The sequence below is a fragment of the Sinocyclocheilus grahami genome, unplaced genomic scaffold (assembly GCF_001515645.1).
Source record: "Sinocyclocheilus grahami isolate Dianchi unplaced genomic scaffold, SAMN03320097.WGS_v1.1 scaffold428.1, whole genome shotgun sequence".
Classification (NCBI taxonomy): Eukaryota; Metazoa; Chordata; class Actinopteri; order Cypriniformes; family Cyprinidae; genus Sinocyclocheilus; species Sinocyclocheilus grahami.
In genome coordinates, this window is record NW_015505607.1 from 640507 (window position 1) to 661534 (window position 21028).

Genomic DNA, 21028 nt, shown 5'->3' on the forward strand with positions numbered 1-21028 from the left:
AAAATCTATTTTGTTGATACTGATTTAATTTGCTTGGTAACAACTCAAATGCAAGAATTTGACTCAAAAGATGGTGCACACCTTTAGAAAAAATGGCTTAAAGGTAAAAATGCCCATAAAACTTGTTGGAAATTATACATTTCTATTACTGCTGTGAACTGACCACACAGAATAGGAAGAATATCAAAAAATTCTCGAGTCAGCTGTCCACGGTAGTCCTTAAGATATCAGCACAATAACACACTCAGCAAAATATTGTCTAATTATCGTTATCGATAAAATCCCAGAATATTATCGAGATATAATTTTTTTGTCAATATCGCACACCACTAATATAGGTTATTTAATTGATATAATAATTGTTTAAGTTAATATAATAATTAATACTTTTGACTCATCCATTTTCTTAACAATGGTTTAAAGGCTGAAATGTAAAGCTTATTTTATAAAACTTTGTTTTTGTGAAAACTTGTATCTGAACTGTAAATTATGCTTTTTACACTAATTTTACAGTTTAATATGGTACTACATTGCCCTAACCCGCTCATTATCGTATTAATTTATTTGTTCAGGTCTTAAAAAGTCTTAAATTTGAGCTTAAAAATCCTGCAGAAACCCTGAATGGTCATGACATGAGACCATAAAACACGTTTTTGTCATTTACAACAAACGCATTGCAAAATTATATATATATATCTATCTATCTAGTTAAAATAATAGTGGAGAACGTCAAAACATACAGAACATAAAATAAAACGATAAGACTTTCTTTATGGAATAATACATTCTCTCGATCACATTTGAGTGATTATCCCTTATATAAATGCACTGAAATGTAAATGAGTAGACGATAGCAGCATGATATGGTATAGGAGTAAGATTACACATGTAATTTTTTAGGAAATATAATGTGCAACATATATTTGTATGTCTATTTTGTTTATTCCCTCTCATGTTTTCTTTTTACATATTAAATATTTATATAATATTGGTCATACTTTTTCCCTCATAGAAATTATTATTTTTTGACTCGGTTAGTCCAAACAGCACCGATTGCATGACAAAACAGCTTGAATAAACCATTTTTCTACAAGATATAAATATGTATATCCAGACGTGTTTTATTCCATCTGGGAACCTTTCTTTTGTTTCTCCATAGGTTTATTTATAACTGCAGTTCACCCCATGAATTGTGCGTTATTCATTAAAGAATGACTTGAAAATATAACCACCATTTAAAAAGAAATACCAAGGTGTTATAAACAGGAGCAAAGGCACTAACGTGCTTTGTCTGGAGTGAGAGATGTAATAAATAAAACTGCCTATATCAAAACCCTGCTCAGATACCAAGACCATCACACAGTCTTGGCAGAGAAACCATCATGAATATGCCAGATATTTAACTCAGGGCGTGAGTTAAATATCCAATCAGTCCAAATGTATGTATATTATGCAATAATACAGAAAAAATTCCAATTGCAGTCAGACAATATTTGGCAATGGCACACACATCTCCAGATCTCATCACGGTTTTTCTTATATAGAAAGGATACTCATATTGTGCTAATGAATGTGTCATTGATACATGGAAACAAGTCAAAGCTTGCAGGTACAGACCCATGAGACAGACATTATTCTTTGATCCAATGGCAAACACAGACTTATGGTGCTTGTAACAATATCCTGAAGGAAAATGAAAACCCTTGTCCAGCATTATCTTCTGAAACTCCAGAAAATTACCTTAACAATGACTTAGGGTTGAGAGGTTACTTCAGGCTTTAGGAAGCAATGTTGTAAAAATACAGTATATGAAAGGGAGTATGTGAGAGAAAGAAAATTAAAAAAAGAGGATAGAACAACCTGTTATAATTCCCAGGGAGAGCAAATCTTAAAGTCCAGTTTTTGGGGGGGGGGGGCCTTTAAACTGCCTGCTCACAGGAGCATGGTGAACGGTTTCTCCAGGAACTTGCGGAACTCGGCCAGCCACTGTGCACCGACAGCACCGTCTACCACCCGGTGATCACAGCTCAGGGTCACCGACATCATGCTAGCCACGTCAAACCTACGAGAGACACAGAAAACACATGCACTGACTGAAGGAACTGTTTTAAGAGCGCCATATACATTAGTAGGACTGATGGCAAATTAATGTCTACCTATTTCCCTTGCTCACCCTTTTTCATTGTCTGCAGGCAGCAGTCTCTTTTCTGTGCCACCCACAGCCAGAATGCAGGCTTGAGGAGGGTTAATGATAGCTGAAAAATGCTTGATGCCATACATGCCCAGATTGGAAATAGTGAAGGTGCCACCCTAGGAAAACCAAGAAAGTTCGCTTTGAAAAAAACAAGTAATGCATTTTTATATACACAATACATTATTGTATCTATCTACACATATATTGTTTATTATATTAGTCTGGGGTCAGAAAAAAAACAACAACAACAATTTATTCAGCAAGGATGCATTAAATTGATCAAAAGTGACAGTAAAGACATTTAATATGTAAAAAAAAAACTATATTTCAAATAACTACTGTTTTTTAAACTTTACATTCATTAAAAAATCCTGAATAAAAGTATCACGGTTTGCACAAAAATATTAAGCAGCACAACCATTTTAAAATTTGATGATAAAAAAAAAATAATAATAAATTATATATATATATATTTCTGGCTGCTGAAAATGACATTTTAAAATTAATTTGAAATAGAAAACATATAACATAATATATTATAATTGCAATAATATTTCACAATATTGCTGTATGTTTGATAGTAATAATATTTCACAATATTACTGTATGTTTGATAGAATAAATGCAGATTTGGTGAGTATAAGAGACCTCTTTCAAAAACATACACAAATGTATATGCATAAACTATATATATATATTCGTATCAAGGGCATGTGCTGCTTCAGTTAGGTTATTAGTGAGAAATAATGAAGTTATAAGAGAGAAACAATGCGGCAAGACGTGCATCCAAATGAGAGAGAGAGAGAGATCACGGCACGAAGCTAGACGTTTCTTCTTATATTAACTAACGTACTCTACGATTAGCTCAGTGAATAATAAAAAATAAAAAAAACACATAGACCCGGCTAGAACAAGCAGAGTGATACAAAATTGTGAAAGGGAAAGATTCAGATTTGAGAACCAGAACGAACTGTTGTATATATATATATATATATATATATATATATATACACACACACACATACACACACATAGTATATATTAACATACATAAATATACATACAAACTATATTTGATTTATTCTATTTTTTTTTGTTTTAAGATTATTCACTAAAAAATGTATTATGTTTATTTTATTAAATGTTAACATTTTATAGAAGATGCAGGTTGTTGCAAAACAACACAGCATACGTAAATGAATTATTTCTGATATCCACATGGACTCACCTGGAATTCATGTGGTTGTAGTTTACCCTCTCGTGCTTTAGCAGCTAATATGGCTACGTCTTTGCTGATAGTCGCAAGTCCCTTAATATGAGCATTAAATACAATGGGAGTGATTAGACCTATAGGCGTACTGACTGCCACATTAACATCCACCACATGATTTCTGTGCAGAGAGAGAAAAAAAGCACTTGATTTTACTGTAATTTCAAAGTCACATCAGTTACTATACATTTACTGATAATTGCCCTCAAATGGTTAAGAGAAGAATTGCATTGTGGAAGTCCACTCACTGTCTGATGACTGTATCCATCCAGGAGGAGTTGGCCTCTGGCACCTTTAAACAGGCCAGAGATGAGGCCTTGATTATGAAGTCATTGACCGAGAGTTTGATGTTATCAGCTTTCACCTCCTGATCATGAGGAAAAGGTAGAGTTTAAATAGAGTTTAAATTAGGAATACTGTAATGGGGTGTTCACTATCATATCACGGTCATGTGACCTGAGTTCACTCACAGCATTGAGTTCTTTCCTGAGTTCAAGGACTTGGTCCATGTTGACATCGATAGACAAATAATAGTGAGGAATAGTTTGTTTCGATTGCATCAACCTCTGGGCGATCACCTAGATAGCACACCAGTAGAGAGAGAAGCAGGGACACAGAGCATTATGGGTAACATAAAAGTCTTCACATATGCATAGAGAATATAAAGTGGTTTCTATGGTCAGTGGACTCACTCTGCGGATGTTGCTGATGGGGATGTCAGTGAAGGTTCCTGTGGGTACAGCAGCAAAAGCAGGGACGGCTGGAGGACTGCGTGTGGGTGCAGCAGGGGTTGGAGCAGCAGCTGGTGCCTGGCGGTATTAATCAGAACGTTTCATGAAAGAATGAACATTAAATATGAAAAAGAAAAGAAGAACATAAAAGAATGACACTTACATTGCATTTTTATTACTGTAAATAGTACAATACACCTGTTATGCATTTTCTGCTCCTAATAACTAAGAAATCTATGGAGTTGCATTTTCTAAACTGATTTGGGGGGAATTCTGCAAAAATAAATAAAATAAATAAATAAATACATACACACATATATATATATATATATATACACACATAAATACATTTGTTAAAATAAATAAAAAGAAAATGGATTTTAATTAAATTTGACAATATACTTCATAAAAGAACATGCCAGGGGTGAGAGGCAGTGCTATTTTAGTATTAATTATATATTACTAGGGCTGGGTATCGACACAAATTTCACGATTTGATTTCGATTCACACGCTTGCAATTTGATTCAATTCTGATTCAATTCAATATTGATTATTTTGGATATATATCAGGTACAGTACTCAAGGGGAAAAAACTCTGCTAATGCTGTAAAATATGCATTATAGAGTCAGTTGGTACTACATTACTATAATATTGAAGGATAAAATGAACCGGATTTGTATACAAACACTTAAATTACACTCAATTACGTTTTTATAATAATAAAGTTATACTAACTTTACAATTACATAATTATCTTTCTACTCCAATTTGTTTTTTGAAATATAAACATTTAAATAGTGGCTGTTATTAAAACTGGACGGATTTATTCAAACATTATTAAAGAACAGTAAAAAATGATAATGAATATGTTATATGGTTCATACATTTAGCAAAATGCTCCTCTGTAGAGTTATTTTTTCTAGCTGACTAACAAAATTATGGTCACCGAATATGTTTTTTTCAGAGGTAAATAAGACGTTACGTGACATTGTTTACAAGCTGTTATACTAACATCTTTTCGTGTCTTCTCCTCTGAATGAGCGATTACATGAGACAGGATACGGGTTTCAGTAAGTTGTACTCTTTCTTTTAACCTTTGGATGTTCGTTCATGTTTATTTCATACTGTAGCTGGTATTACAGTGGAGGAGATGATTAGTTGACCTGCACTTCGCGCTGCTGCTTCTCTTGAACTCAGGTGCTACAACCACCTGTCACCCCACATTCAACAGCGTCAAAATGGTTTTAATTGTTTGAATATTGTTATAAAATAGACAGAATTTAAAATCTGAAACTTTGTTTCATATCAAAAGTAACAAAGCATATTGTGATTTATTGGATGGGAGGCGCACTACAATGTTCCGTTCACTAACTGAAAACAGGCTAGACTAATCGATTCTTGGGGTTTAAGAATCGATATTGTTTCATAAAAATGAGAATTAAAATCGAAAAAATCTGTATTTTTTAGCCAGCCCTATATACCTCTGTATTTGTATAAATATTTTGAATTAGCTTTACTTAAATTAGCCAATTTTTTAATTAGCTTGATTTCAATTAACCATTTTTTTTATAAAAATGATAATAACCCTGGCTGTCAAGAACTTCGGAATGGTGGGAATTCTGTGGACATTTGTGCAGCATTATCTCACATATTCCACCTGGACTTTCTCAAAAGCCTTCTACATTTCCATTCCATTATTGGAAAGGTCAAAACCAAGTTTGGTGGATCTGGTCACTTCAAAATGTAATGACTTACAGGAGTGGGCTTAAGTGGAACGAAACTGTCGATATCTTTCCTGGTGACTCTGCCATCTGGTCCAGTTCCTATAGACACAGCAGTAGCATATTCTCACTTCAGTCAGAGTCACATATAAATCACCCAGAAATGATACAAGTAAAATGATAAAGTTACTCACACTAATGCCACTAGTGACAGAAAGACATCTACCATGCAAAGGAAACGAACTGATAGTATTAAAAGTCAAAGTGCTCGTACCTGTGACTTGGGCAATGTCAATTCCCTTCTCAGCAGCAAGTTTCTTGGCTAGAGGACTGGCAAACACCCTACCCTTCCTAGGAGCTGCAGGGGCGGCTGGAGCAGTGGGAGCTGCTGGAGCTGGTGTTGGCGGTGGGGCAGCCACCTGAGAAGTGAGGTACAATTATAAGTCATATACGTAATGCACATACTACATATTTTTTGGTTAAGTTAAATATTCAAAATTCTGGATTATTAAAACATAGATTAGAACATGCTATGTTTCTAAAATTGCTGTAGCTGTGGCCTGTGTATACCACAACTGACAGCAATTTGTTGTAGTCTAATCTTAACATCCACTCCCACAAAACTGGCATGGCCTGATCGCAGTATTTCAAAAGACTGCAAATATTTCAAAGTGACCATTCACTTTTAGTCATAGCATGAAACTGTTGATATTTCATTGGCAGTAAAAACATGACCTTGATTTTCATCACAGCCATCTTTAGGTGGCCACATAAAAAGTTTATTACATCACATTATGACATGTTGCTCATGTCAATCAAAGTGCTGTTGCAACTGAAAGTGGACAATAAATGACTGATGTTAATGTTTACTGATAAAATTCCAATTCTTTTAAACAATAGCATTAGGTGTGCATCATTAATCATAGACATAGTAATAATTACATTAAACAATAGATACAAATAAATAATAGAGGTCTTTTAGAAATGACAGAGCACTTTACTGGTGTGGGAGCAGGAGGCGGGCTTGCAGCAACCCCTGTCTCTACATAGTCAGCAAACGTGCTAATGTCGGATTCCTTTTCCACAATGATGCAAAGGGGAGTGCCAAGGGGAACGTCCCTGGTGCCATCAGCAATCAATATCTTAGCCAGGTAACCCTCTTCCTGTACCTCAAAACCTGAAAATCACAGGAAGAAATGACTTTACATAGTGTTGTTAATGCAAACTGTAGACATACTACATTTCTTTAAATCTGGTTTATGAATATACATTTGTTTGTGTATGAATGTTTATTGTATTCATATATAAATAGACACTACCATTCAAAAGTTTGGGGTCAGCAAGTTTTTAAAGCAATTAATTAGAGCCCGACCGATATATCATTTGGCCGATATTATCGGCCGATATGAGCCTGTCGCCGATATATCGGTATCGGCGAATATGCCGCCGATATGAATTTTTTTTTTACAGAACATATAATGCAGATAAAATGCTTGAAATGGTGTAATTACTTAGTTTGTCCAGCAGAGTGCGCTCCATTGTTTGCTACTGGCTACCTGGATGAAACGCTTTAAAGCTTAAGTCAATGGAAAACCACTGAAACTTTGAACGGCCATATCTCTGTAACGGCGCTGCGATTCCGCACCAAATTCGGGGGATCTCTTCAGCTCAAGAAACCCTCTCGAACGCAAATCGAGTGTACGTCTCGAGGCCCTCTTTCGAATAAGACCAAAATAATAGCAGATTTGTCTCATTTTAAATTAATAATAAAAAATTTACTTAAGCCAGAATTTAAATGTTACTATGGTAAAATCAATATTCAAAGTACGTGTGTTACAACTAACACCCCGTTACTTTGTGCGTCGCACTCATCACAAGTTTATTGTTAAATTGTTAAATGCCCTTACATATCTCTGACACCATTATAAGTGTTTGATCACCACATTTGAGCGATCATTGCAAAAAATGTGTTTATGTATATATATATATATAATTTATATATATTTTTTTCTGTTTATGTATATACTGTATTCTATATATAGTACCAGTCAAATGTTTGGACACACGAATGGGAAAGTGTCCAAACTTTTGACTGGTACTGTACTATAATATACACAAAGAATATCGGCCTATATATCGGTATCAGCCTTTTTTTTTTTTTACTCCCTAATATCGGTATCGGCCCCAAAAATATTAAGCAGCACAACTGCTTTCAACATTAATAATAATACATGTTTCTTGAGCACCAATTCAGCATATTAGAATGATTTCTGAATGATCATGTGACACTGAAGACTGGAGCAATGACTGCTGGAAATTCAGCTTTGCCATCATAGAAATATATTACATTTTAAACTGTAATAATATTTCACAGTATTACAGTTTTTACCGTATTTTTGGTCAAATAACCTTTTGATCAAATAACTGTAGTTTATAAATAATACTGTAACCACCACTGAGTGCAACCAATGACCAATTACCAATTCTTAAACTATTAAATCTGCCAAACAGATTTTACAGTCTTGCTATGAACCTATAAAAATCACCATGTCTGTAATTAAGAGACAATTTACCAATTGTTGCCTTATCCGTCTCAATTTCAGCCAGCAGGTCTCCCTCACTCAGCTTCTCACCCACCTTCTTCTCCCAGCGCTGCACGGTGCCCATAGTCATGGTGGGGGAGAGAGCTGGGAGAAGAACCTAAAGAAAGTGATAGCATGTAATAACAAGCTTGCTTATGCTTAGACTGGCCCAATATCACCAAATATTTTTACGTCTGAATTAGTAATTCAGTTTGTAGTCATTTTCATATTTGGTCAACATCTCATACCTTCATGTGAGGTGGGTAGGAGCTTCCAGGAACTTGTGGTGGTGCAGGAGCAGCAGAAGGCGTTGCTGGAGGGGGAGGGGCAGATGCAGCAGCAGATGCGGAGCTGGCGATTTTATCCAATGTTAAGTCCTTAAATGCAGGGATGAGGTCAGGACTAAAGGTCAAAGGATATATGATGTATATTAGGTGGAAAACACAAGAAAACATCAGACATACATTCTATAATCACATACGGATATCAAAAATGCTAATTTGTGCTTTCATAAAAAGCCAAGATCAAGACACAGAATAATTTAGGTACATCACTAAGCCCTTTTTTATGATGCATGTATGTTTCTCTATGGTACCACAAAATTGATAGGAATGTTTCCTCTCATCACAAGTATAAAAACTTAATTTATTTCATAATCATTTTACATTGTTAAGGACATTATACAATATGTATACCACAAACAGCAGATCTTATAATGCTCTGTATCTTGGCACTGCAGATAAAAATTATGCTTACTTGTCAACTGTAATACAAATGACAGCTCCAATGGGCACATCTCTTGTACCCTGAGGGACCAAGATCTTGGCAAGGTAGCACTCCTCCAGCATTTCAAATCCAACCGTAGCCTTGTCTGTTTCAACCTGTCCAAATCAAAAAGTAGAATTCAGAATTCTAACATGCTGGGCGCTTGATTCTGATTGGTTGACATATGTTCTAAGGTGCTGTGCTCTATGCCACGGCCTCATTAATATTCAAAAATTCAACAGCCATCATCAATTATTACTTACTTAATTTTGTCATCAATATTAAACAATCAAGTGTCATTTTAAACTCTGAAAACTGATGTAGCGGACTGTGGCTTTGTCTTGTGGGTAAAAACCTGAATGTGCCTCACCTCAGCAATCAAATCTCCCTCATTAATTTTGTCACCTTCCTTCTTCTCCCAGCGTGCAATAGTGCCCATCTGCATAGTGGGGGACAAAGCTGGTAGTTCCACCTGTAATAGAATGAATTAGGATAAATAAACAGAAAGTTGTGAGCATTTACCATGAATGACTTTAAATTCTTCTCATAGAAGGTAATACATTACCAGTCAGAAATTTCTGATTAGGTTGATCATGTAACACTAAATGGCTGTTGAAAATTCAGGAATAAATTCACAGGAATCACAGGAATAAATTCCATTTGAAAATATATTAATTTTGAATTGTAATATTTTTGTACAATATTACGTTTTTTTTTTTTTACTGCATTTTTGATTTAATAAAGGCATTATTCCAAACTTTTTTGTAGTGTACATGATCTGCATTGAAATATAGTTCAACAGTTCTGTTTACTGTGACATAAGATTGTGATATTCAGGATTCCCATATCTTCCAAATAATACATTTCAATGACTTCTGTCCACCTTTTTTGAATAAGGATTTTTAATTATAGAGACCGGACTCACAAATTGCAATTTCCAGCTGATAAAATGGTTAAGAACGGAGTATTTTTGTATAATCACTATGGAAATGTGCACTTCATTTCTTATGTCTTTTCTAAGCATGGAAATCTATGACAGTTTTGAGGCTCAATAATTAAATTATTAAGTATTATGAGAAACTGTTATGCTGTCTCATGAGATGCATGTTCTATTCAGGCATGTCAACAAGGACCTCTGACAGCACACACAAAAAATAAATAAATAAATATTATTATATATATATATATATATATATACAACTTCAGCTCTGCTTTAACATCTTGAAGGTGACACCAATAGAAGAAACGCAGTGATGCGCTATACCAATACTCAGTTCACCCCCAAAATTTTAAATAACTTTTATTCTCCCTCATGTTTTCCTAATCGGTATGAAATAATTGACTCTGTGGAGCACAAAAAGAGAAGACAGATGGTACAATGAAAGTGAACGATGACTGAGGCTGTCAGTCTCCAACATGTTCTTTTGTGTTCCACTGAAAAAAGCAAGTCAAACGGGGGTGGAAGCACATAATAACATTAGTTAGCTTAACTTACCTTCTGATGTGGAGGCAGACTGTACACTCGCATGCTTTGACTGAAACTAGCCATTTGGCTTCGCAAGACCCATGATCTGTTACTGAGGCTGCTGTTGTACACTCGCCGACCATGACACAAGCTCTGGATCCTGGCCGGGCCGTTGGAGTGGTATCGTTTGAGATGATGGCATGATACCGGTCCTGATCGTGGACTAGCAGCAGCAGCAGCAGGGCCTGAGAGGACACTGGGCCGGCTAAACCTGGCAGATGGGCGCACTCGCAGCGCTAAACACAACATTTTGAACGTGATGACCACTGTAAAACTACGCTGGATTTGAGTAAAGCCACTCTGGTATCAGAATATCTGACACCTGTGCTAGAAGTGGCGGTCTGTTCGCCCCAAAACGTACCGAACAACCTCACTTTCCAATGACCTCCCCACTCCAAAACATCCCACTTTACGACAGTCTCCTTCGTTTCGTCCTCCGGGTGACGCATCAGGGTTGCCAGATGTTTTCTATGATTTACAAACCCCCCCCTTTAAAATTTCGCATAACTGAGAGAATTTCTATCGCATATTATAAGTATAAATACGACGTGCTTAACACTGACATCCTTCATTTCAGCTCAGGAGATCATGAGATTAATTGGTTATATTCTGAAGGACTGGGAGAGTATAATTGTAAATACATGGCAACCTTCAAGCTGTCAAAGCCGGTGTAAACCGTCAAGCAACTAAGCAAGCGCTGACGTAAAAGTGCCGTCAAGTAAAAGTTTAACTATCCACAAGTCATCTGGAAGGATCACTTCGCATTCTTCCATTGCTAAAGCATTGAGACTCACTCAAATACATATTTCTAAGGAATGATCCTCTTCTACACTACATAAATAAAACGTACTTTCCATCGTATCGTTTCAACCACATAGGATTTTATCTTTCACAGATCACAAAAGGATATGTAAAGCAAAATGACAGCCTCGGGCACAATTCTTTTATTGTATGGCAAAAATACATTGAAAGTGAATACTGATTGAGGACGTCAGTCCATACCATTCTGCCTAACATTTCCATTTGTGTTCATGACGGGTTTTTTGTTTTTTTTTAGAAACTTTTACAAGATTATATGCAATTGCTGCATTTTATTGAGGTGTTTTTTTCAAGTATAAATTCATATATTGATAACAAGGTATATTTGATAAGAGAACATGCATGTGCTTAGAACAGCATTTATTGTAATGCATTTTTCAGCAAAATGGAAAAACAGAGAATACAATATATGTAAGGAAAACCCAATGTAGCATTATTTTGCGCTGGAACTGCATTGGTCTTTGGCTGTCTATTTGACGATTTTAGCGAGGGCTGCTGCTCGTCTCTCTGTGTTCTTGAACAGGGCTCGAATAAGGCTCTTCATCTCATTACAGGAGAACTCCACTGCCAGGGGCCCTTTTCCTTCTGCCCACCTAAATTAAAAGAAAAGAATGTTTAATGTGAGCTCCAATTAAATCTATAAACTACATACATAATCCCATAGGATCCCATAAAATGAACCTTATTAAAATATTAAGTGTATCACCTGTCCACTATCTCTTGTAGATTAGCATTTAGCACCATGGAGATCTCTTTTAAGGTCATCCATTTCTTTGCATAGACTGGAACCTCTTCTTGATATTTTTTGTTCTTGTTTTCTTCCGGCAATGGATTGAACACCAGTGGCCCTTCCTCTATGATGGTTTGACACAGTGTTCGCAGTCGCTCACCATCCATATTGGAGATGTCCTGGAATGAGAGCACTTGGTTTACACTTCAAAATGTTTGGTGGTGTCACCAAAAACAACAACAGCAGTATGTATTATTGCCTTACCTCCAACATCATAATTTTGTTAATCAGCTCTGATATTGCAGTATTGAGGAGAGTCCCAATGGATTTGCAGTATATGTTCACAGGCAAGACATCTTGCCAAACTTTTCCCAACCTCCTCAGCTGATGAATTACCTAAAATACACAATAGCAGTTAAACCGCAGTGACAAGCACACTAGGTGCAAATATGCTTATACTGGTATCTAAATATAAGCCTACTGTTTCAAGGATAGTGAATTTGTGGTGTTTGATCATACTTGTCTGATAGCCTTGCTGGCTACAGAGTAATTGTTTTCATCATCCAAGTTGGAAAAGTTACGAGCAGTGGACAGTCTCTCCAACATCTCAGCTTTTTGAACATTCATTTGTGCCACAAAGCACCGAGCACCTTATTTAAAAACAGAGGAAAAAAAACAAAATAAGCATCTCATCATTAAATTTGCTATGTACACTACTGTTCAAAAGGTTGGGGTTGGTAAGATTTTTTTTAAAAAGTCTCTTTTGCTCACCAAGACTGCATTTACTTGATCAAAATACAGTAAAAACAATAATATTGTAAAGTATTATTACAATTTAAAATAACTTTTCTATTTGAATATATTTTAAAATGTAATTTATTCCTTTGACGGCAAAGCCAAATTTTCAGCAGCCATTACTAGAGACTCTTCAGTGTCACATGATCCTTCAGAAATCATTCTAAAATACTGTTAGGTGCTGAAGAAATATTTGTTATTATCAATGTTGAAAATAGTTTTTCTGCTTATTTTTGATAACCTTTTTCTTGATGAATAAAACTGTTAAAAAGAACAACATTTATTTGAACTTGTCTTTACTGTTACTTTGAATTTTTATTTTGAATTGAACTATACTGAATTGTAGTGCTGAATAAAAGTATTAATTTCTTTAAAGAAAACTCTTACTGACCAGTTTGAACAGTATCAAAAAATGTCTGTGTGCCCTTACCTAGTCTTCTGAAGCCTGGGACCAAGTCTACAAAATAAGCCACTCCATCTTTCAAAGGAAGGTAAGGTTTAAACTGGAACCCCAAGGTTAAAAGGTGGTGAGCGATGAACATGCAGTTATTGTGTTGGATTGCAGCCAAGTGAGGCAACTTCAGGAAGTTGTCCCTAAGTTATGAAAACACAATCACATAAAATAAAAAATAAAATAAAAAATAGTATACCAAGAATATTGCTATTTAAAAAAATATATACACCAACAGTATACCAAGAATACTGCTACTTAAAAAAAAAAAAAAAAAAACATCAACTTACTTGTGATATGTAGGCACAACATCATAGAAGAGGTGAAAAATGTTTCGGACAGTGTAGAAAAGCTGGACTGCACTGCAAGAAAAAGACCACAAATTTATGAAGTTCAGCAATTACAGCTTCCACATGGACCTAAAAACATATCTGCTTAATTGTAGTGTCTGTAATGCATGCTACTTACCACTGGGGAGAGCTGCCCACCGCCTCAGACAGAGTTTGTATGGCAAGGTCCATTAGCTGCTGCACTGACTCACTAATGCGACACACGGGTAGACACATAGTGTTGGGACTCAACTGCTTCTCGTTTTCCAGGCTCTGCTGATCGTAATGGGCACTTTTCTTACAAGACTCCTTCCTCTCCTTCTCTCCTCCACTGGGACTTGGTAGTTTAGGGATAGAGAGTTTATACTCTGGAGTGATCTGGGGATGAAAAGCATACAGAAGCCTGTAACTAAAAATCTTTTGTAGCTTAAAAAACTTTGAAAAGGTCTTACTTTCACTGTGTTGTGCATCTCAGACGCCATTAGTTTCCGTGCAGCCACAATGACATCTTGGCATTTTTTGCTTGCGAAGTGGCAGTTGACATTCCTGGCGTATTTTAAGAGGTCCGTCGAGTCCCCTGCGAGGTACCCCATCTTTTTCAGACTGCTCTCGAAATCTTCTGTCTGCTTAATGACCTGAGAATACAATTGAATATTGCATTACAAAGAATGCTGCACAGTTGTCATATGCTGACAGATACTTCTATGGTCCTGCAGTCTTACCTCGCTATACTCAGCTAGTTGACTACTGTTAGCCGGTATGGAATGAACCAGGCATTCACGAATTATGCATTCAGACATCTCCTTCCATATCAGGTCTCCTAAAACCTCAGATACTTTCTTTTCATCTATAGACACAACTGAAAAAGAAAAAGAAAAAAACACCATCATCAGAATACTTCAACCTTTTCCAAGACTGCTTGTTGGATACAATGACATACTAGGGACCCCATTATATATTGTATAAAATTGAGTTTTGCATTTTATGCCTGATCTATAATAACATGCATATAGTACCATAACACATGTTTGTATGCGAACAAAAGCCTAAATGAAATCTGGTTATCATATAAAGCAATAATATCTCTTCACAAGGCTTGGATTAAACTTCAAATCAACACCTTTATTACTTTTTTCTTCTAAGTTTTGGTTACCTTGACTTTTTAACGGAGGAACAGGAACATCTCAAGTTTCATTAAAATATTTGTATTTGTTTTCAAAGATAAAGATTAGCCTTAGTTAAAATTAGTCTGGAAAGACACGAGTGTTAGTAATTGCTGACAGAATTTTCATTTTGGGGTGAATCATTCCTTTAAAGTTATATAATGTATTAAAGGTGCAATAGGTGATTGTCTTCAGAAACATTTTTTTGTAATGTTGGTTGAAAGTCTCTTCACATCCCCATAGCAATCATAAATGTATTTATCTGTATTTATATATTCTGTGTAAGGCGTAGGACCAAGAAACATTCGTCCAATCAAAACAATTGGTCCAAGCGTTTTAATTGACTTTCCTACCTGCCTGTCAACTTATGTATATGCATACCTCTGCGCACACGGTTCACACAGACAGGACACGTCATCAGCGCGTTTACGCACGCTGTGCAGACAGAGCGAGAATGGCAGACAAGCATCAACAACCCGATCTTCCTTCCTGGTATTGTAGTACTTTTAAAATTTTCTCACCGGTGAATAACACATGATGTAGCCCAGCGGTTCCCTATTCCAGTCTTCGCAACCCCACTTTGCATATTTTGCATGTCTCGCTTAGTTAACATACCCGATTCAGATAACCAGCTCATTAGAAGTGAGCTATGTGCATGAACTGTGTTCCGATCCATATGATCCCTACACAGTGTTCATTGCTCCCTCCTCCCTAAGCAGGGGAAATCCGTTGAACTTTACTTCACTTCGGAACATGGGCTGGAATTGGGAACCGCTGATGTAGCCTATTGTAGTAATGTTGTCTCTGGTATTCTGGTTTGTGAGCGTAAATGTGTTCAGGGGGCATGGCTTTGGATGCTGATTGCAGGGCGGGTGGGACATTCGCTTTCAGTGTTATCGGGCTAAAGTTAGCATTTTCCAAGATCTCCTACTGCACCTTTAATTAAACAAATACTTATAAATACAAATAAAGATACATAATAGTAATAATTAAATAATGTGATGTACATATTTTTGTGTGAGCTTCTAAAATTTAGCATTGGTTGAAGTTGACATTAATATTATATTAATAATTAATATTGTATATGTTCTTTTTTTTATTTAGAGATTACACAATAAGACCCCTATCATAGTGTATGCATTGTAATAATTAGCCATAACTACAATGTCTATGGTAAACAGAATCAACTTTTTTCTAGACGTACCAAAAAGTTGTTCATGTAGTGTTTTAAGCACGGTGAGCACTTTGGTGTAAACCTGGCTGGGATCTGGATGATCTGCTTTGGTTTCTGTACACTGCAGGCTCAAGACTGCCCCCTGCTCCGGCTGACTGCTCACTTCCACCACCAACGAGGGGAATATGATTAGAGGCTTCAGCATGTACTTAAACAACACTTGCCCTAAAGGATTGACAAAGAGTCAGGCAGTCAACTAACAGACCAAAATATAAACAAATCAATCTGGAGGTACAAATGGGCTATAACACCAAACATATTCTTACCAAACAGTTTCATCTTTTTATGAAGCTCTCCTTGAATGGAGAGGGCCTGGAGAATGCTGGGGAGAAGAGCATGTGGGACAGATTCATCTCCCTTAGATCCTCCTCTGTTCAAATGAAGTGCTGTCTTCAGGAAAGACTTCACACTAGTAAGCTCAGCTAAAAAAAAAAAAAAGAAATCAGAAGAAATTAGACAAGCAAACAGAGGCAGAATGCTTTCAAAGAAACCACTTTTCTCTATTCAGACACCAGCGACAGATTTTTTTCCCTCCATATTTTGATGTACTGTATATCCGTGTGAAACAGATCATCAGAAAAGAAAAGAAAAAAAAATGTAGGGCGGGACTTGGTTCATTCCATTGGTTGTTGATGGGATGGAGACATATCTGCGAGCTTGTGGTCAATTCTAAGAAAAGGGCCAGGTTTAAGCAAACTATGCGTTTACCCTAAATGATTGGAGAAGTCTGGCATACACCACCAGAGACAAGTCTGTCATTTGACTGGAAATTAAGTTATGACATTCTGATTAAAAATTAGGTAAAAAAAAAGTTTAAAAATGAAACATTCATGATTAAATCGGTCACAGTAAGATCAATTACATGTGTTTAAAAAATAGAAAGGGTGAATTTTCATTTCATGCCGACTTTAAAGTAAAATAGAGTTACTTTTAGTAGAAGGAAGCTTCCAGACTGCCAGTTTCTGCCACTCTTCCCCAAGGTGGTAGATGAGATTTTCTCTCTGTATTGTGATCTCTGAGCTGAGGGCCCGAACTAAAGGCAACTCTGTGTCTTTCCAGGCTTTCAGGGCATTGACACTAGCTCGTGCCTGTATAATACAAGTAGGAATGTGTGATTAAGACATTTTATAGTAATTCATAGTTAATCTAACAAAGTGATGATAAAATGATAAAAATCTGAGATTTTTTTTTTATATATATATATAATTAAATGCATTAAAACTTAAATTCACAGGATGGTATTATGGTTTTAATGTTGAATGTGACTTAACTTTCCATGTTGCTTGGCTGCAACCACATAATTCTTTTCCTGCAAGGCCCTGTGATACTCCTCTACTGCCGTGTCAAACTTAAAGAGCATTAAAAAAATAATGAAATAATGTTTCTCTTACACAAACCATGTGCCCGAATTTATGTAAACAGGCAAATTACTGTGAGCCGTTTTTACATAATCATTTACATCACAAGAATGCACATGCTTTAAGATGTAAATCTAGCTTTATGGTTAGAAAATCCTTTAAGTATATACAAAATCCCAGAAGCATTACCTCTTGGAGATGCTGGAGCAGGTCTATAACTGCAGTGTTTTTCTCTAGCTGCTGTTTAAGCTTGGCATACTCTGTTACGGCATCATGGAGGTTCTGCTGAACCTGTAAATACAAACACTTAGCTTACATGGTAAACTACTATAAGAGTCTTTTTTTTCATTTGAAACTGACTCCATAATTGTTTATTAATAGTAAAATAATGGTACCTCATTTTCAATGCAGCTTTTTAATAAATCAATATCTTTGGAAACTGATTCAACCTGGTCCAAAAGCTCCTCTGCTCCCTCCATACTGGGTATAAACTCAATATATTTTTTATTTATCATGTCTGTAACCTCTTCCTGTATGGAGAGAAAAAAAAGATAGGAGGGTTAAATCCTGACACAGAAACATAAAACAGTAATAAATAAAAGCTTAAATACAAAAAGGGTTTTGATATTAATGGGGATGAGCGTTATATTTCTAAACTAATACATATGGATAAACAAACTGATCTCTCCAATTCAGGTAACAAATATGAAGCATAAAACACATTTAATAAATTTAATTACATTACAAAAAAAGCTCTGAATGTGTGATAATGAGACAAATATCGCAAATCACAAAATACAATCAAGAATGAAACACAAAAAGGCAAGCTTCATGGGTAAAAATAAGAACCCAGACAAATATTTTGCTTATCGCTGTTAGCACCGTCTCAGGACTGGAAAGAACACATTGTTGCATAAAATGAGGTTAATAACATTTAATCTGTCTGAAGTCAGAGATTAGACTGGCACTGATATCAGCAGCAGGACACGTCAGCCAGACAATGTCACATCAATAGCCCTCTATTCACGATTAAAACACAAATGAACACAGCGCTCATTGTCCAGCGAAGCTTGTTATTACACGTTTGCTATTCTTAAATGACTTCATATGTCATGAGAACGGAGTTAGCAGCACTTTGGTTAACGGTCAATGTATGCTAACATTAGTACCAAAGAGTCAGTGTGCAAACAAACAGAACAATCGCCTTTTATTTAAAGTCTGCTTTTTAAAGTATTGAATTGAACATGAATTATTTTTAGCGTCAAGTTAAATTGGGGTTTGACAGCTCAGTCATTCTTGAGACGTGGGACAAAACAGGTCCAGCAAGGGTAACTGCAATTAGGTTTAAAAATAAAAACATTTTCCATTTTAAATGTCATGAGGGATTAATAATAGAATGTATTTAACACAATTATCACCTTCAATTTAATTTTCTCATTATTATACCAAATCTATGTTTCTTACCAGTGTGTCCACAGAGAAGGGTTCAATCATTCATATGCAATAAAATGGATAAAAATGTTTTTTTTTTAATGATGAAAAAGAGCTTGTTTTATCAAAAGCAACACTTAATAATATCTCCCATCAAAGCAAGGTTGTTTTTTAATGACACATGCATGTTTCATAAGATTTTAAAGTTGCGTCCCCACTTTTTGTCAACACCGTCAGACGTTCAATAAAATGTAATAAAATCAGGGAATATCAGGGGCAGCTGTCACTCTAAAGGACCCCCTTGCCACAGTTCACCTCTACAGAATACATCAGTGTCAGACAGGCTCTGCTAAGTTTGATAGTTTCAGAATATTTTAAATCCTAATGTTAATATTTCCTGTGTCACAGCCATGATATGTCAACACCATCTTCCAATTTCTGAGGAAATTATTTGAAATATTTAGATAATTGTATTCTCCTGAAGCAGGTTCCATTAGCATCTAGCATCAACAGAAACAAATAAAATGCTACTACATGAACTCCGTTAGTTTTGTGAAAGAAATGCCAAATTTGTCAACACCGTCAGATGTCCCCACCTTAAGATTTTGTGTTCCAGTGATATATCAAAATACTTAAATGTGACTCTTGAATAAACGCTTTATAAACAATAACATACTCACTGTTTGTTGTGTTTGATTTAATACAGTAATTGACTGATTCAATGTATTTGATAGTTAAAATTACTACAAATTCTGGTTTTCGTCACCTCCGTCAGTTGAATATTTTAATAATATTTCATTTTATATTTGTTGTGGAATTGTTGGTCACATGTGAAAGTGTAATCTGTCTGCTAACACAAGAATGTGTTTTGAAATGTTAAAAACATCTTGTATGCTGTTAAAGATAGTTGCAATTATATTACACAATCCAAGGTAAAAAAGCACATTTTGTTAAAAAAGAGAAAAGTTGGGAGGTTGTATCAAAGCATAGCTCAGTAGCTTAGTACATATAAGATACATAAATGTAGTTTCATTTGTCTGAGTACAAGGTTTTATTTTTTAAATTTTGCACCCTGTTTTGTCCCACTTCTCAAGAATGACTGAGCTGCTAGCTAACTCAACTTCACTGTTTACCTTCGTTTCTTCCACCTTGCGTGACAGTTTGGAGATTTTGCAGGCGAGGTCATCTTTCTCCAGTTTTCCTGAGCTGGCGAGCACTTCTGTCACAAACGACGACATGACGCTAACGGGCAGTCGAGTCGAGTGAACGCGCAAGATTAGTTTCCCACTTCATGCCGCCACAACCCGCCATACACTGCGCAAAGGATGCTGGGAGTCAGTCTGTCTGTTGGCGGGGTGGGTGTGTCAAACATGTCAGCCCAATCAGCAGCAACATGTATGTAAACCACGCGGTATTAAAGAGACAGCTCGCACAATGTAATTAACATCCAAATAAATTCACAATAGCAAGTATATTGTTTGCACGTTTATTTACATTAAAGGCAAAAGAACAGAAATAATAAGGGCACAAGTATAGACCTGGAACTTCTTTAAGTCTGTCTAAATATCATTTAGTAATTGCAATGTCTTCTGGTCCATATCCTTTCCTTAGGAAGGTGTGCTAAATACTGATTAATGTAACATAAAAATACTATACATATTTATATATTTTGCTATTGTATTATGGAGTGACACTTTCATAAACTTTTCTATACCCCTCTGATTATAAAATGGTAAATATTACAATATCATATAGCACAACAACAGTGATCAGCAATAATGATAAGCCTAATACTCACAATAAAAATAATAAGGTCATATAGATCATAACACAGTCTTGGAGGTAAGAAGTGGATTATCCTTCACCTGAAATGTTTGTCTTTTCATCCTGAAATGCGAGGCAAATGTTGGATCACAATAATTAGGAAC

General features: G+C 35.8%; 2 protein-coding genes across 3 annotated transcripts; both read right to left on the reverse strand.

The window, feature by feature from the left end:
* Positions 1–1119: 1119 nt before the first annotated feature.
* Positions 1120–11229, reverse strand: dlat (dihydrolipoamide S-acetyltransferase (E2 component of pyruvate dehydrogenase complex)). Its single transcript, XM_016233343.1, has 14 exons — positions 10761–11229; positions 9636–9737; positions 9257–9381; positions 8749–8902; positions 8492–8618; positions 6920–7095; positions 6193–6337; positions 5953–6020; positions 4157–4273; positions 3935–4042; positions 3713–3831; positions 3423–3585; positions 2174–2310; positions 1120–2062 (listed from the first exon to the last, which is right to left on the reverse strand). Exons 1-14 carry the CDS (start codon positions 11037–11039, stop codon positions 1933–1935), a joined length of 1950 nt encoding a protein of 649 aa, XP_016088829.1. The 5' UTR covers positions 11040–11229; the 3' UTR covers positions 1120–1932.
* A 583-nt stretch (positions 11230–11812) lies between these two features.
* On the reverse strand, positions 11813–20454 carry zw10 (zw10 kinetochore protein). Of its 2 annotated transcripts, none has more exons than XM_016233344.1 (16): positions 20234–20454; positions 18065–18199; positions 17859–17960; positions 17582–17659; positions 17240–17399; positions 16578–16733; positions 16282–16476; positions 14637–14773; positions 14367–14549; positions 14054–14292; positions 13876–13947; positions 13565–13728; positions 12859–12989; positions 12604–12735; positions 12316–12518; positions 11813–12202 (listed from the first exon to the last, which is right to left on the reverse strand). In XM_016233344.1, exons 1-16 carry the CDS (start codon positions 20336–20338, stop codon positions 12079–12081), a joined length of 2316 nt encoding a protein of 771 aa, XP_016088830.1. In that variant the 5' UTR covers positions 20339–20454; the 3' UTR covers positions 11813–12078. The 2 variants fall into 2 exon arrangements, with proteins under 2 accessions (XP_016088830.1, XP_016088831.1); XM_016233345.1 differs by having other exon boundaries at positions 12130–12202; positions 12291–12518.
* Between the last annotated feature and the right edge of the window lie 574 nt (positions 20455–21028).